Source organism: Scylla paramamosain, chromosome 11 (genome assembly GCF_035594125.1).
Source record: "Scylla paramamosain isolate STU-SP2022 chromosome 11, ASM3559412v1, whole genome shotgun sequence".
Taxonomy (NCBI): Eukaryota; Metazoa; Arthropoda; class Malacostraca; order Decapoda; family Portunidae; genus Scylla; species Scylla paramamosain.
In genome coordinates this window covers 25187375-25204319 of record NC_087161.1, presented here as the reverse complement: position 1 = coordinate 25204319, position 16945 = coordinate 25187375, and the positions used below count along the sequence as shown (strand labels likewise).

At 37.4% G+C, this 16945-nt stretch overlaps 1 protein-coding gene across 2 annotated transcripts in view; it reads left to right on the top strand.

Annotated features, from left to right (window-relative positions):
- Window positions 1-12458, top strand: part of LOC135105098 (5'-3' exoribonuclease 2 homolog) — a 32259-nt gene extending 19801 nt beyond the window's left edge. For both annotated transcript variants that reach the window (XM_064013084.1, XM_064013083.1), the window contains 3 exons: window positions 5492-5689; window positions 5851-5967; window positions 10399-12458. In XM_064013084.1, coding sequence (XP_063869154.1) covers window positions 5492-5689; window positions 5851-5967; window positions 10399-10660 — 577 coding nt within the window. In that variant the 3' untranslated portion in view covers window positions 10661-12458. The remainder of the gene's footprint in view (window positions 1-5491; window positions 5690-5850; window positions 5968-10398) is intronic.
- The last annotated feature ends 4487 nt before the right edge of the window (window positions 12459-16945 follow it).

Below are 16945 nucleotides of genomic sequence, written 5' to 3'. Positions count from 1 at the left end.
GTTGAGCATACCTGCTTATAAAACATGAGAGCATGAATTAGATTAGGAAAAGAAAAAAATGAAAATGTTTTGTATTCTTAGGAGAAGTATTGGCATTTTCAAATGGTCTACAGTTGGTGATAAACATTTGTGAGGTCAAAATTAGATAGGATAAAATTTTTGGGAATAAGAAAGTTTTATCTGAACTAAGACGCAAGATAAAAGTCGGTTTGGGAACAGGAAAATATGATCAGAATTTAGATTTGGTCTACTGCTAATACACACACACACACATACACACACACACATAATCTGAATAACTGCACTGGCTTATTATGAGGAAGAAGATCCATAGAACATGGAGGTTTTGCATTATTTTGCGGTGATTGCTTTGTTGCTGATGCTGCTTGATGCCACTGGTTCTACTGATTATTTAAAGCTTGCACTAGAAATCAGCTAAAAAAAAAATAATATATCAACCCCTATTAATTTCACCTTTAAATTTGACTTCCCTATCTCCTATGGTGCCTGTTCCTTGGAATTAGCTTAGATGGGTAGCCTTGAGAAAACCTCTGTTGTATTGTGTTCATGCACTTACATTATGTGCATTGCAGTTTGCTTGCTGTTCCACCCAACCTCTACCTCTGAACTATCTTAGTATATAAAGGGCCTTCCTGTCGCACACATTTGCAGTAGTGTGTGTATTCCAGTCTGCTCAGACAGCTGTTTGTTGACACAATACATGTGAGTAACAACACCACAAGTTTTCATTTGCTTTTGACCAGAAATCTTATCCGTGCATAGTTCATTTCAGCTCCCCCCTCTCTCTCTCTCTCTCTCTCTCTCTCTCTCTCTCTCTCTCTCTCTCTCTCTCTCTCTCTCTCTCTCTCTCTCTCTCTCTCTCTCTCTCTCTCTCTCTCTCTCTCTCTCTCTCTCTCTCTCTCTCTCTCTCTCTCTCTCTCTCTCTCTCTCTCTCTCTCTCTCTCTCCATAGGTAGTAATCATCCACAGGATCCACAGACCAACATTTTTCTTACATTTTCTTCTGTCAAGACCTGACAATTTTTAATTGATTTTTTGATGCTGATCTAGAGATAACTTTGGTTTTTGCCTGTTGTCTATATTTTGTTCAATGACATGCCACCTCTGCCTGCCTTCAGTCCTGGGTTGAAGGTCATTATGTTTTCCTGTTTATGCTGTTTCTTCTTTGGTCTTTATTTTTGGCCATTCCAAAGAGTAGCCTCAGATGTGTCTTACTCCACAGTTAATATTTATGTAAGTAGGTTATAATTAAATTGCTATTAATCCTTCTTTACATCTTAAATGGATATGGAAAAAAGCTTATGTTACTCAAATATGGTGACCAAAACTGGATAATCTATGTGGATCAAAAATGGTTAACATTTTAATTTACTAAAAAGGAAGATAAACAGAACATTTATGTTTATTGTGTCTGCTGGAGAATCATGCTGAGAACAAACATTGTAGTAACTCTGGTGAGAATAGTTTTGAATGTTAGTGATCTAAACACAAATCAACCACTAAGAAGCAGGGAAAATAAATAATCCTTCCACTCTACATCAAACTGGACTTAATGAAGCTCTACATTTAAGTGATCATAGAAAGCTGGATATTTGCACAGCATTTCCAAGCCTCAGGTATCAGAACCAGGCATTTCTGCAATTGAAAGCCAGCCTATAAACTCCTATGTGACCAAGCCTCCTAAGTCAGGTCAGGGTGATGCTGCCTGTCTACTGCCCACCATTCCAGGCTGAGTGATGCAGCACTGAACACTGAGTAAAGACACAGTAGTCAGAGCTCTTGTCTGGCATGTCTGTCACCACTTGGTTCATTTATGATAATTTTTCGGAGTTAAGGTTCCTAAAATGGTTTCTTCATTGTGAACCAGTACTACAAATCAATAGATTTAACAAAATTAATGCCTTACTGTAAACCATGAAAAAAATTTTGAGTCGGCCATTTGCAAATGAAGCTGATGTGTTTGATGAGCTGCAAATCAGAAAACTGGTGGTATTTCCACATTTGATGTGCCCCTTGGGTGATATCAAGTAAAGAGTGAAACGTTTTAATGGCTTTTTTCACTGTTGTGCTCATAAGAGTGAATTTGTTCTGCTGCCAAATTCATATATACAATGAAGATTTAGTTGACATTAAGTCATAAACAAGATGAAGAAATCTGTAGACATGAAAGCTGTAAAGGAATGATATCAAGGAAGGTGGGACATATACATAATGGCTGACTACTGTTGAATATTAAAAGAAACTCTTCATACAGACTGGAATCAGTTCCATGTGAATGAAGAATGTCTCCTTATTCTTTTATTGCTATCATTGAATGGAAATCAGTTAATTTACGGCAAGCTGTTATTCTAAAATTGCATTGCTTCTGTGAGTATACTTCAAAGCCATGTACTTATTTCAACTAAAGTTCTTTATATTGTAAATTTATGTTTTTCTGTTTGATCTCTGTTATATTATAGTTAATTTATTAGTTAATCACAAAATTTGTTTATTGTAAGTTGGAATGGTATTCTAAATAGAAAAATAGCATAGACGTGATCATGGAAATAATTGAAATTGTTTTTTTTTGTGGCAATTGCTAAAAGATGTGGGATATGTTGTAAGTACCCCCCTTATTCATCCTTGAAAATAAAAAAAATATATATAAGGCTAAAATAAAAACCAATGTAATCTTGGAGTTCAGCGTTTCCAAATTAATCAGAAGTCTGAAGTCAAAGTCAAAGTCAAAGTCAGCAAGTCATGTTGACTCTTGTATATATACATGTTGATATATAGCTTTCTCATCTCTCTTTTCACCATTCTTTCCTACTGACGAAATCATGAAAGGGTGCAGCATTTCACCATCCCCACCACTCAAATGATTTCCTTCTTCCTTCCTGTTCATAATAGGGTTTCCACATACTTTCATTCTTTTTACCATTTGTTGTGTTTGCATCACAGACACTTCTAGAGATACCTTGCTTGTATTTTATTCCACTGACTTTTGTTCTATATCAGTGTACCACATTCATATACCATTGTCGGGACTTCGGTTCTTTCAGTGTCTTTTTCCCCATGTCCATATTTTGTGCTCTTATATGCTTTAATGTGCCTTGATGATTATACAACTTTTCTTCCCTTTCAAATTTTGTAAATGCAGGATGAAGCAAGGGTGATAAAATTCATTTTGAGTCTTTTTCACTGTGATTTTGGTTTTCAGGTCTTACCATTTACAACATGGCAGACTTACTACTATTTATCTTTCCAAATAATGTTGCTAAATTCTTGTTCACATTAACTTCAAACTGTGTAAACAGCACTGAATTTAATTATTGATTTCTGTTAATCTTGCTCAGTATGTGCTAGCAGAGTGCCATTTTGAATAGGGTAGTATTCAGCTTACATTTTGCATAATTTATGTTCATCTGTACTACCAGTCTTGGCTTTGAATAGGACAGTATTCAGCTTACATTTTGCATAATTTATGTTCATCTGTCTTGGCTTTGTTACATTTCATCTATAAACAGGTAGAATTGTCAGGATGACATCACATCCTCAGATCACAGTTATAATATTCTGAAACTTTAACCTACTCCAGTATTCATTCTAACATAAACACTGACATATAGCAGGACATATTTATTGCTTTCCACTATATTGTTTTGTGAATCTCTCTAGATTTGTGAAAGCAGTGTACACCTTTGATCATTTTCTCCACACCTTTAGTATTCTTTAGCATACTTTGGCATACTTTAGCATTTTTTTCCCCTTTTTCTCATCAAGTAACTTCTCTAATTTTTTCTCTCTTACCTCTGTTCTCATATAGGAGCATTCAGTGAAACGAGTATGATAAATTTTTTCATGTCATGTCCTAATCTAAACTTGCTCATTGCCTCAACTTTCATGCCTTCCTACATAATACAGTACTGATTTCCATCCTTACAAATTTCATATCTAACCAGGTACATTATGCTCAGTGTTGATCCATCTATCACTTTCTGCTTTCTATAATCTCTCTGTCATCTCCTCTTCCATTTTTCAAAGCATACAGCATTAAAAAAATATATCCGCTTATATTTCACACACACACACACACACACACACACACACACACACACACTGTGTATTAGCATTAGAGTAATAGTTACTGACAAGTTGCATGTTTACCTTTTGGAGTTTTGAAAAAGGTTGAAGATTAATTATTCACTTAGTGCAGGTGGGCAATTAGTATTTGCGTTATCAGCTCTAGGCTATATTTTTATTTTTTTCTAAACATGGGGAAAGGTCTGGTTATTGTTTACTATAGTTAATCTCTGTTAGTGTAGCATGCTCTTTCTCTCTTCCACTTTCTTGCTGTTCCACAGATTCCCCTATCAGCCTAAATGTCGCCTACATTTTAGCATGAATGTTTTAACCTCATTCTGTTTCAGCACTTGTATAAATAATGTTGAATCACAGCTGAGTCAGGTAAAATTTGCTGACAGAGGAATAGTAAATTAAAATTATTTTGATATATCCAATTCAAGTAAACACTCACTTTGATACAAAAATCATTCATAAAACAAGTGAAATGCATTATTGGCTTTAAAGATTCATTTTAATGTTAATCATTAACTAAGAAAATATCTTTAAATAATTAGTTTTCACCTCAATTATTTTTCAGTCTCTCTCCCTTCTTAGATAATCTCATTTATCACTTAGCCAGTGGTACCAGCAGTCACAGTAAATTAAACACAGTTTTACCTGTGTCTGCAGTGTATTGTTGGTATAACAATGGTCAGTTGTGGATTATCCTGTTGCATGTTTCCACCAAGTTGAGCATTTCCCCTCAATCCACTAATCTGCTGAGTCAGTCTGCCAGTTGTCAGATTATGTAGAGAGATTGTCAGCACATCAAGGATTAAGATTGAGGAAAAATGCAAAACATAACAAAAATAGTTACTTCTGACCATGATTTTACCTCTATTTAAAATTTTATTTATTTGATATTCATTTATTTTATTTAAATTAATTAATTAATTTAATTGTGTGTGTGTGTGTGTGTGTAAGAGAGAGATTGAAAAGTTTTGCTACAGTCCAGTGAGTCTTAGTTGAGAACAATGTGATCAGCTGATCATTATTCTTATAGTTCTAAAGGTAATATAAGTGTAAGGTTAAAAAAAAATTCCAGTTAAAGAAATACTCAATCTGATTTAACTGATTATATGGCTGGAACAAGAGATTGAAAGATGACTTTTCTGTGTAGAGGCTGATGATGCATCATGAGCTGGCATGTTCCTTCCATACCATAACCAGTATTCAGTGATTGATAGATGTAACAGACTAATGCTGATTTTCTCAGCACGGAAATATACTTTGTATGAGAAGATTGCCATAGATTTTCATGAATATTGTAGCTGAATCAGTATCACTAGATTTCTTGCTTTATCGCTATTAACTTTAGTTCATTATTTTTATATAATGTGTGTGAAAGTATCATTGTCTACACTCAGTCACTACACCAACCGAGGCCGCGGAGGAGGTCATCAAGGCCAGTATGGGTCACGTGATGGGAGGGAAAGCCAATGGAGGCCTGGTGGCGGTGGTGGTGGTGGTGGTGGTGGTGGTGGTGGTTCTGGTAGCAGAAGCCTCTTGGGAGCACCTCCATCATTCTCCTTCCCTATGATGAGCCAGTCATCAAATTATCACAGGTATGGCATTTATTTCACATCAAGTACTATGTGAATGACAGTAAGAACAAGTGAAGTCAAAATATTTGTAGTGTTCATTCTAATAGCAACTTTGTAAGCTTTAGTTCATTGTAGATAGGTTAATAGTTTGCTTCTTAGAGTTGATGACTGAATTTTTACAGCAACTCCAGTAGGAGTAGTCAATATTCAGGAAATGGGGGAGGATACAACCAGAACTACTCCAGCAGAACGAATTATGACAACAGGTCACAGGGGGGCTACAGCAGTAACTATAGCAGGTAAGATTGTTACACTGTGTTACACTGTTCCTCCCGTATTTGTAGAGGTGAGGAGACACTTCTTTGGCAGAACTCCATACACTTGGACTCTGCAGCTTATCCCCCCCCCCCCTCTCTCTCTCTCTCTCTCTCTCTCTCTCTCTCTCTCTCTCTCTCTCTCTCTCTCTCTCTCTCTCTCTCTCTCTCTCTCTCTCTCTCTCTCTCTCTCTCTCTCTCTCTCTCCTTGTTGTAGGGACTTGTGTCTCCTAAATCCCACAAACAGGTGGATCAAGTACATGTACACTTGAAGGATGGAGTAAAATGCTGTTATAAATAATTGTGTACTTCATTTTAAGAAAAATACAGTAGAAGCTTGTTATAATGGTGTTCTTTCTTTGTTTTTGTTTATTCTATGCCTCGCCATTTCTTTTTTGCTTGTTGTGCAACATTTGGTGCGTGCATAGCCCAGTGTGACGACCTGGAACGTTACTACTAAGAGCATGGCAGTTGTGGTTGCCTTGTACAGGACAGGCATTCCAATCAAACAGATGTTTGCTTAGACAGGCAGGAGTGTGCATATTTGTCAGACAAACATGCACACTCCTGTCTGTATAAGCTAATATTTGTTTGATGGAATGCCTGTCCTGTACAAGACAACCATAGTTGCTATGCTCTTAGTAGTAACCCTCCAGATCATCAAATTGGGCTATGCATGCACCAAGTGTTGCACAACAAACAAAAGAGAAATGTTGAGGCACAAAACAACATGCTATTCAAAATCCTGCCTTGTAAGCCTCACAGAGCAGCTGAGTGTGGCTGTCCTGCCACACAGTATTGCCAGGCATCATTGTTGCCAACATATCAACAAAGAGATTTTGCAGTACAAGTGAACTCACTCTTTTTGCTTTGAATTGGAAAATGCAATAAATCTGTTGACCTGCTGTCCAGCAAACTTACTTTTTGCAGTGTATATCTGACAGGTTGCTAAAATGGTTGATCAATTGTCACTTAAAAATTCTATTCTAAGCTTTCTTCAGTCATATTCTGTATTGTTCACAGCTTCATTGGTAATGGTTTGCTTGTTTACAAAATTGGAACAGCAGTGAATGCTGGTTGCTTGCTGCCTTCTCTGAGATGGGTCCCTTACAAAAACATAGTATACATAGCTTATTATACAGAGTGTCCTGCAAGTGTGCAAGTACATACTTCAGGGTTTGATAATTCAAGTAATTCTAAATAAAAAATACTCAATACACATATGCTGTGTTTTCATTTATTTTGCTAGAAATTTATGTGTAAATTGTGTGTTGCAGGAACTGCTTGCCTTGGTGGACCTCTGCCTCCTTCCCTTCCAGCTCAGGTTGCTACATATTCAAATGGTGCTGTGCAGCATTAAATGATAATTTTTCTGTACAGTCTACACAGTCAAACCCTTACAGAACACAGTTTGGAAATGGGAGATTAAATTTTTGTTTGTGGCAGTGAAGAAAATGTACAGGTAACATAACAGCAATACAGTGGTTAAGTGCTACCTTTTAAACATACATGGCAACTCATTGCAACTATCACGTCCTCAACAATTCAACAGTTGATATCTTGTTACCTAAGTGACGGGCCTCATCATTCAGCTGACTTTTTTTTTTTTTTTTTTTTTTTTTTTTTTTTTTTTTTTTTTCTCTCCTCTATGGTGAAAATGCCTTTCACATTCAGTAACACTGAGTATTTGGGCATGATATTCATGTAATGATATTCATTCTGTGATGGGAATGCCTGGGCTGCAGCAGCAGAATACAGATGCAGGCACCCAGACAGAAGACACCTAGATAGTGTGTCAGCATCTCAATGAAAGAGGATCTTTCCCTGGTATTCTGGTATTTCTGCAGCAGCTGAAGGTATTGGAGCAGCTCAAGACTTACCTTATCTTATCAAGTCTTATCCTCTGGATAACAGTACAAAACCCCACCATCAGTACAAGATTATAAATACATAAAGGGGCATACTTCACAGAACACAACACAATTTTACATCACTTAGAAAGAATATCAAAGTAACATTTACAGGAGTGGAGGGAACACTGGGTAGTTGGCATGAAGCTGGCCATGTATGTTTAAAAAGTAGCTCTGTCTTACCAGTACATTTTCTTCACTGACATGCAAAAATTCAATCTATCATTTGCTAGTTTCCTGTAAGGCTTTGACTGCTTAGATTGTACACAAAAAATTATCACTTAATGCTACACAGCACCATTTGAGTACGTAGCGAGCTGATGTAGGAAGGAAGGAGGCAGAGGCACCCCCAGGTGAGCGGTTCCTGCAACACACAACTTAAGCATTAGTTTCTAAGTAGCATATGTATGTGTATAGAATATTTTCAATTTAGAATTACTTGACCTATCAAATCCCAGAGTATGTACCTTAACTTTTGGGACACCTTGAATAACATTACTTGAAAATATATTTATTATACCCTAAATAAAGTCCTTATTGTGTTCATCATGAAATGATTATTGTGAGGAGGCTTTTGCTTTCTCAACAAATTATTTATTCTTGTTTACGAGATACTTATATTTGTTACCTGGTGTCTGTAATGGCATTCCTATTCTTTATTACATTCATCAAAGAATGAGATTGCTGCTGTGAAGTAGATGGAGTTGCTGTGCTGTCAATCAAGTATACAGATTGCTGCTTCTGTGGCTGTGCCTAGAAAATAGGAATACCATTTTTAATATTAGATCACAGCTGCAGGTATTTCAGCAAGCAAGAACGTATCATTTGTAGGGAAGGTAGGAAAAGTCTTCCAGTGGCCCATGTGATAATTTTCATGATGGGCAAGAGACATTTTATGGTCTGGTCAATATTATTTTAGGCAATTTTACACAAGTTACCTTAAAACAAGAACAAAATATTGATATACATTATATTTTTTGTTTATTCTAAGGCATCCATCATACTGGGGGCAACATGCAATCATGATATTGTTCCAATTTCATAAACAGATACATACAGCAGATCAAGAATGCAAACTGACCATCATCATTGAAACTGCAAAACATTAAGAATATGATGGCAGGCATCCTGCTTGACACTCACCTGTTGCCTAGCTTTGCTACTCCCCTCCTGGTCCTCACTTGTTCCAACATGCTGCCTTGTAGCCTCTTACAGTATTGAGAATTGCAGCCACACTCTACTCTTGTATAGTCAGCACATCTTCGTGTGATTGCAGTGAGTTCTATGTGGCCAACTAGCATGCCCATTATTTTGCCTCTGGTTCCACCAGAAAACCTGCAAGGGGAAAAAATCACCACTACAGTAAAATCCCTCTTATCCGGCATCAACGGGACCGCTGACATGCCGGATACTTGAATATTGCCAGATACTTGAATAGAAGTGAAATTATGTCCACAATCACCACCCTACACTCACGCATCTTACCATAACAAAGATCAGCTGATCTTAATCAGCAGCTGATCTGATCAGCTGCTTAAGTGTAAGCACAACACTTTTCTACAACTTTAGGCATGATGAAGGCGTCAGGCGATAAACAGTGCACACGTGGGACTGAGTCACTGAGTAAACACAGTGCAGTGGGCCACGGGTGGCGCGAAGCAGTGCGCTCTGGTGGCGAGGGGACAGAGTATGCCTCGCGCGGGAATTTTAATAGATTTTATGAGTACACATTGATTTTTTATTGATTTTAAGGCTCGGGGGAAAAATGTGCTGGATACTTGAAGCTGCCGGATACTTGAATGCCGGATGAGAGGGATTTTACTGTATATTGCATTACTCAAGTTCTTGCTCATTACCTTGATCAATAAAAAGTCAGTGTTAATTACACTTGCCTTGAGAAATGTGTACTTTATGAAGCACCTTTGCCCTTACACTCTCTGTAGCTTTGAGCTATGTGCAAATACACAAGTGAGGCAAATGTAATTAAGTGGAATTAAAACTTTTTTGTCAGTCAAAGCATTGTGTGAGAACTTGAGTGTTGCCATGCAGTAGTGATCTTTTCCTATGCAGTTTTTTTGTGATGGATACCATGCCAAAATAATGGGCATGATATATGATGTGTGGAGACTGGACTGCATACATATCTGTAAATTAAAGGTCTATTAAAACTGCTTATCTCTTATAAGATACTATAGTGTTCCAGAGATACTATAGTGTTCCAGAAATTACATCATCCATAATTTCACCAAGATGCAGCCACAACTGTATAACTCAAGCTTTCATGCCCAGAGTGATGTTACTGCCTACTATACTTGTCATTTCACTGAACATCCAAAACAAAGCATACACGTTCAACATTTAATTTCACTTGATGATATTTCTGGAAATCCTTTACACACGACATGTTACATAAGAACAACATGTAACACAACACTGTTGGATGTCTAAGTTTATTTTCTTAGGAATATTTTTAACAATAGATCTTATATAAAGTCTCTACTTTCAGATCCAGTAACTACAGTAGCTCAGGTAATTATGGCTATAGCACTGGAAGCAGTAGCCATCATTCCAATAACAATCATGGGTACAATACAAGTAATAACTACAACAGCTACAGCAGGAGCAACGTTCAAGGAGGAGGATATGGCTCAAATTCTAACTGGAGAGGCCGAGGAGGAGGAGGAGGAGGAGGAGGAGGAGGAGGAGGAGGAGGTGGTGGTGGTAGTGGTGGTAGCAGTGGCGGGGGATATTATACCTCAAGGAATTAGTATGTGTAGATTGTGAACTGTTGAAATGTGTGGTGTAAACTGTTGATATATTGTTGCTTATATATGGTGCAATTTATCAACAGTTCATTTTGCAGATGTCTGTGTATCAAAGTTTAGTGTGAACTTTAGCTAGCTTACACATCAAGTGGCCCTCATTTATTTGTAGAATAGCATCTTAGATAAATATAGCAATGGAGAATGATTGAGAATGAATAAAAATATGCCTGGCAGCAAATCATCCCTATTTCCACCAAAGTATAAATGTGACAATTATTCTGCACGATACATAAATTTCAGAAATTGATTTGCTTCATAATAATGGCAGATTTGAAATGAGCAAGGCAAACATTTTTAAGGGGAGTGGAAGCAACAAAGCAGCAGCTACACAAACAGGATTGTTAGTCTTATATTGAACTCCTTGGTTTATATAAATACCTCTTCTCATCACAACAATGCAGTGTTTCATCTTATTTTGAAGTAAAAATTTTTACACAATATTAAGGATCACTTGGTATTCATTTGCAAACAGTATGGCAAAACCTATGGGCCCTTTTTGTGGCACATATATTATACTTGGTATCAGTTATTTCTTATTATCACATTATGAAATATGCAAGGCTGCTTGTTAAAGTAGTTTATAATAAAACATTTAACAAAATAACAAACCACACAGAAGACATTAGCAAGTAAATTTATATTTGAATAGACAACTCTTCCAGAATTAATCCTTTTTGTATATACTTTGACCTTGCTGCTGCAAATAAATGAGGGATAAGCTAGTGTTGAGAACTGGGATAATCCAGGATTGATATACAAGGCACACATTTGCAGAGTACTGATGGTTTTATGTAAGAAAATTTACTAAATTTGTGTGAAGTAAAGATAAGTTGTAATGAGTGTGAAACTTGTAAAACGAATGTACCAATCAATAGTTTGATTCTTAGGAAAATGGTTTTGGGCTGTAGTTAGTGCTCTTTGGGAGATTAACAAATAGTAAACACTGCCCATGAAGCACTAAGTAAAAAGTATATATTTTTTTTTAATATACTGTTTTCAATGTAACTTTTTTTTTCATCTCATTTAGTGATGACAGTTCAGTTTTGTGGTGAAGGTGATGTGCTTCACCTTGTAGTTGTACTGATATCAATTAAATCCTTGGGAAATAATAACTTAGACATTTCTTTCAAATTCATGTGATAATTTAAAATTTTAGTCTTAGTCTAAATGTTTCTGTTAAACCTGAAATATATTTTATTTTTAGAGATGCTAGTCTTTTGAATCTTACTTGGTAAAAAGGAAGATATCTGAATTTCATACACAATAAAAATGGAGCGTACAAAGGATAGGGCAAAAATTGACTGTGCCACATTGTGTAGTTGACTACCAGGGTAATTAGTAAATGTCTCATTATTTTTTACAATGAAAGTATACAGCACTACTTTAATTTATAATAAGTTACTGATACAGAAATGTTGCCCAAGTATATGCTTTGGACTTTTGATTAAAATATTCAAATTGTGAAAGCTATATTTTGTATGTGGGATTTCCTGTTAACCACATTATATATGGCTAAAAAATAAACAATAAAAAAAAAAAAAATTAGAAGAAAATTGAAGGAATATATCTTTACAAAGCTTAAAGTTTTTAATACTAAATAGGGAACACACGTGAGGTACTGCACTACTGACCAATAAGTGGGCTTAATGGATAACTGTCAGGGTAAATTATAAAAACATGTCTTTGTGAAAACAATCAGTACAAAGCTTTGTAAATATAATAAAGTGTATTCTTTCTGTCATTAGTTTCTGCCTCTAAAACCCCTAACATGAAACCAAGGTCTGACATAGGATGACAAATTAGGAATAAGCAAGCCTCCCTTGAATTTTTTCTCCTTTAAGAATTTAATCAAATTTACATTTTTACCATGTCATACATACAAGGTGCAATAAGAAAATTTCCCACTGTTTAAGTAGCATAGACAGTATATTGGACTGCTGTGTATGTAAGGAGAGCAACATTATCTGTTTAGTTGGCATGCCAAGTGGCTCCCTGCAGTACTTGTGTTACATCAGTACTGGTGACCAAGTGAGAGGGCTCATTTATGATGTCAAAGAACTTTAAACTTGAATGAAGAACTCAGAATTCAACATCAGAAACTAAAAATGAGGGGTATGGCAACAAAATGGCAAGTGGACGATGTGTATGAAGGGGAGCAGAACATCAGTGAGGGATGACAAGAGTTTAGGACAATCTTCCATAAGCTGTCCATGAAAATGTCAAAAACAATTGTTGCAACTTGTCACAATTAGGGGTTCACCATCAAGGAAGCTGCTGACATTGTCAAGGAATTATTTAAACACTATGGAATGCACACATTTGGCCTGAACATACACTGCTATGCTTCCAGGTGCCTCATATCGATGTAGTGTATTTTCATCTACAACACAATCATCACTGTTCATCTTATCTCAGCTGGATTTTACCTCCATTTGACTTCTTCCTCTGCCCAAAATCAAAGTTCAAGATAGATGTTGAAGTTACCATGGAGGAGAGAAACAGTACAAATCAGTGCTTTACAGAATAAATGAGACTTCCAGATAACATCCCAGTTCTGGTAGAAGCACTGACAGCAGCATATCACTGCACAAGTTTTTTTTTTTTTTTTTTTTATGTAGGAAGGGCACTGGCCAAGGGCAACAAAAATCTAATAAAAAAATGCCCACTGAAATGCCAATCCCATAAAAGGGTCAAAGCAGTGGTCAAAAATTGATGGATAAGTGTCTTGAAACCTCCCTCTTGAAGGAATTCAAGTCATAGGAAGGTGGAAATACAGAAGCAGGCAGGGAGTTCCAGAGTTTACCAGAGAAAGGGATGAAGGATTGAGAATACTGGTTAACTCTTGTGTTAGAGAGGTGGACAGAATAGGGGTGAGAGAAAGAAGAAAGTCTTGTGCAGCGAGGCCGCGGAAGGAGGGGAGGCATGCAGTTAGCAAGATCAGAAGAGCAATTAGCATGAAAATAGCGGTAGAAGACAGCTAGATATGCAACATTGTGGCGGTGAGAGAGAGGCTGAAGACAGTCAGTTAGAGGAGAGGAGTTGATGAGACAAAAAGCTTTTGATTCCACCCTGTCTAGAAGAGCAGTATGAGTGGAACCCCCCACAGACATGTGAAGCATACTCCATACATGGACGGATAAGGCCCTTGTACAGAGTTAGCAGCTGGGGGGATGAGAAAAACTGGCGGAGACGTCTCAGAACACCTAACTTCATAGAAGCTGTTTTAGCTAGAGATGAGATGTGAAGTTTCCAGTTCAGATTATAAGTAAAGGACAGACCGAGGATGTTCAGTGTAGAAGAGGGGAACAGTTGAGTGTCATTGAAGAAGAGGGGATAGTTGTCTGGAAGGTTGTGTCGAGTTGATAGATGGAGGAATTGAGTTTTTGAGGCATTGAACAATACCAAGTTTGCTCTGCCCCAATCAGAAATTTTAGAAAGATCAGAAGTCAGGCGTTCTGTGGCTTCCCTGCGTGATATGTTTACCTCCTGAAGGGTTGGACGTCTATGAAAAGACGTGGAAAAGTGCAGGGTGGTATCATCAGCGTAGGAGTGGATAGGACAAGAAGTTTGGTTTAGAAGATCATTAATGAATAATAAGAAGAGAGTGGGTGACAGGACAGAACCCTGAGGAACACCGTTGTTAATAGATTTGGAGAAGAACAGTGACCGTCTACCACGGCAGCAATAGAACGGTCAGAAAGGAAACTTGAGATGAAGTTACAGAGAGAAGGATAGAAACTGTAGGAGGGTAGTTTGGAAATCAAAGCTTTGTGTCAGACTCTATCAAAAGCTTTTGATATGTCCAAGGCAACAGCAAAAGTTTCACCAAAATCTTTCAAAGAGGATGACCAAGACTCAGTAAGGAAGGCCAGAAGATCACCAGTAGAGCGGCCTTGACGGAACCCATACTGGCGATCAGATAGAAGGTTGTGAAGTGATAGATGTTTAAGAATCTTCCTGTTGAGGATAGATTAAAAAAACTTTAGATAGGCAGGAAATTAAAGCAATAGGACGGTAGTTTGAGGGATTAGAACGGTCACCCTTTTTAGGAACAGGTTGAATGTAGGCAAACTTCCAGCAAGAAGGAAAGGTAGATGTTGACAGACAGAGCTGAAAGAGTTTGACTAGGCAAGGTACAAGCACGGAGGCACAGTTTCGGAGAGCAATAGGAGGGACCCCATCAGGTCCATAAGCCTTCCGAGGGTTTAGGCCAGCGAGGGCATGGAAAACATCATTGCGAAGAATTTTAATAGGTGGCATGAAGTAGGGAGAAGGGAGGAACAAGGAGAGGGAGGAACAAGCCCAGAATCGTCCAAGGTAGAGTTTTTAGCAAAGGTTTGAGCAAAGAGTTCAGCTTTAGAAATAGATGTGATAGCAGTGGTGCCATCTGGTTGAAATAGAGGAGGGAAAGAAGAAGAAGCAAAGTTATTGGAGATATTTTTGGCTAGATGCCAGAAATCACGAGGGGAGTTAGATCTTGAAAGGTTTTGACATTTTCTGTTAATGAAGGAGTTTTTGGCTAGTTGGAGAACAGACTTGGCATGATTCCGGGCAGAAATATAAAGTGCATGAGATTCTGATGATGGAAGGCTTAAGTACCTTTTGTGGGCCACCTCTCTATCATGTAAAGCACGAGAACAAGCTGTGTTAAACCAAGGTTTAGAAGGTTTAGGACGAGAAAAAGAGTGAGGAATGTATGCCTCCATGCCAGACACTGTCACCTCTGTTATGTGCTCAGCACACAAAGACGGGTCTCTGGCACGGAAGCAGTAGTCATTCCAAGGAAAATCAGCAAAATACAACAACTTTGAAGGGAATGAAGGGAATGGGAAATGAATTCAAAGCAGATACTACATCTGCTTTTATAGGTATAGTTCAGAAAAGTTGCATTGCTCCTCATATTCATCCTGGCTCTTATCACCACTCCAAACATATGGATACTAATTACATAATGTCTTCCCTGAAAACACCACTTCATAAAACCTTTTCCACTTTTTACATGATTTTCTACAAATAATTGATATTTGAAGAAAATACTTTCATACATTAGCAATTACAGTGACACCTTCAAGACAATTATTAAGCAGATCCATGTACGAGTACCATTTCTTGCATGATTCAAATCCTATACAAGTGTTAATATAGCAGATCTTGGCCAGAGGCTATCATTCTTTCTCACCATCTCACTTAAATTCATGCACTGCACATGCAAAACCATTCATAAGGCAGGACAGTTAATGCTGCCTGAATACACACACACACAAGTGTGACTAGTATCTAAGAAAAAAAATAAATAAACTTGGGGAAAAAAATAGTGAGGACGAACAGATATTGAGTAAATGAAGGTAGCTCAACAGGAGAGTTTATTTTTGTGTGACAGAGAGGCCTGGGCCTTATTTATTCTCTTGAACAAAAGAATTTTATACTGAAATACCTCCCTTTGTTCTCATCTACTCTCCAGTCCTGACTCCTCTCCCTTCTCTATATCTTTCTTTTTTTCTCCTTAAGCTAGTTTATTTTTATGTTCAGTCAGTCAGTCTCAACTGTCCTGCCACTAGACAAGTGCATTTTTAATGTGTGAACAAGAGAAATTATTTAAGAGCTGGACTGCATCTCTCCTGCACATCTCACACAGAGGTGGCAATTCATGTCATGTAAAAGCACATCACACTAATCACTACATGTGAAACAAGAAATTTTACACAACATATCATCTATATATATAAGTATCTATTTGTCATGGGAAGATACTACAAATCACCTACACCTCTTCATAAACCACTGGAAAGAAACATAAAACACGTACGTACTTACCCCATTAATAGTTCTCATGACTTTCCTTCCCATCCATACACTGTTGAGAGTTGTGTAGATCAACCCTCCCAAATGTCCCTGTCAGCAGGCTCTAGCTTAGGAATGCCTTGTGCTTGCTGTATTCCTAAAAAAAAAAATGTTTACTGGGTTTTACTAGAATAAATTAGCTTCTCAGTATTCAAACTACACTGATATTCTGTTGACTGACATACTGGGATCTAAGGAAGTTCATTTGACAGAAAAAGTCTTCACACAGGAGACAAACTCCATAATAACCATAATTCATGAAATATTCACAAAACACACACACACACACACACATACTGTTATGAATGTGACCTGTGGGATGTGTGTGTGTGTGTGTGTGTGTGTGTGTGTGTGTGTGTGTGTGCTTTGTGGGGTGCCCCTTGAGGT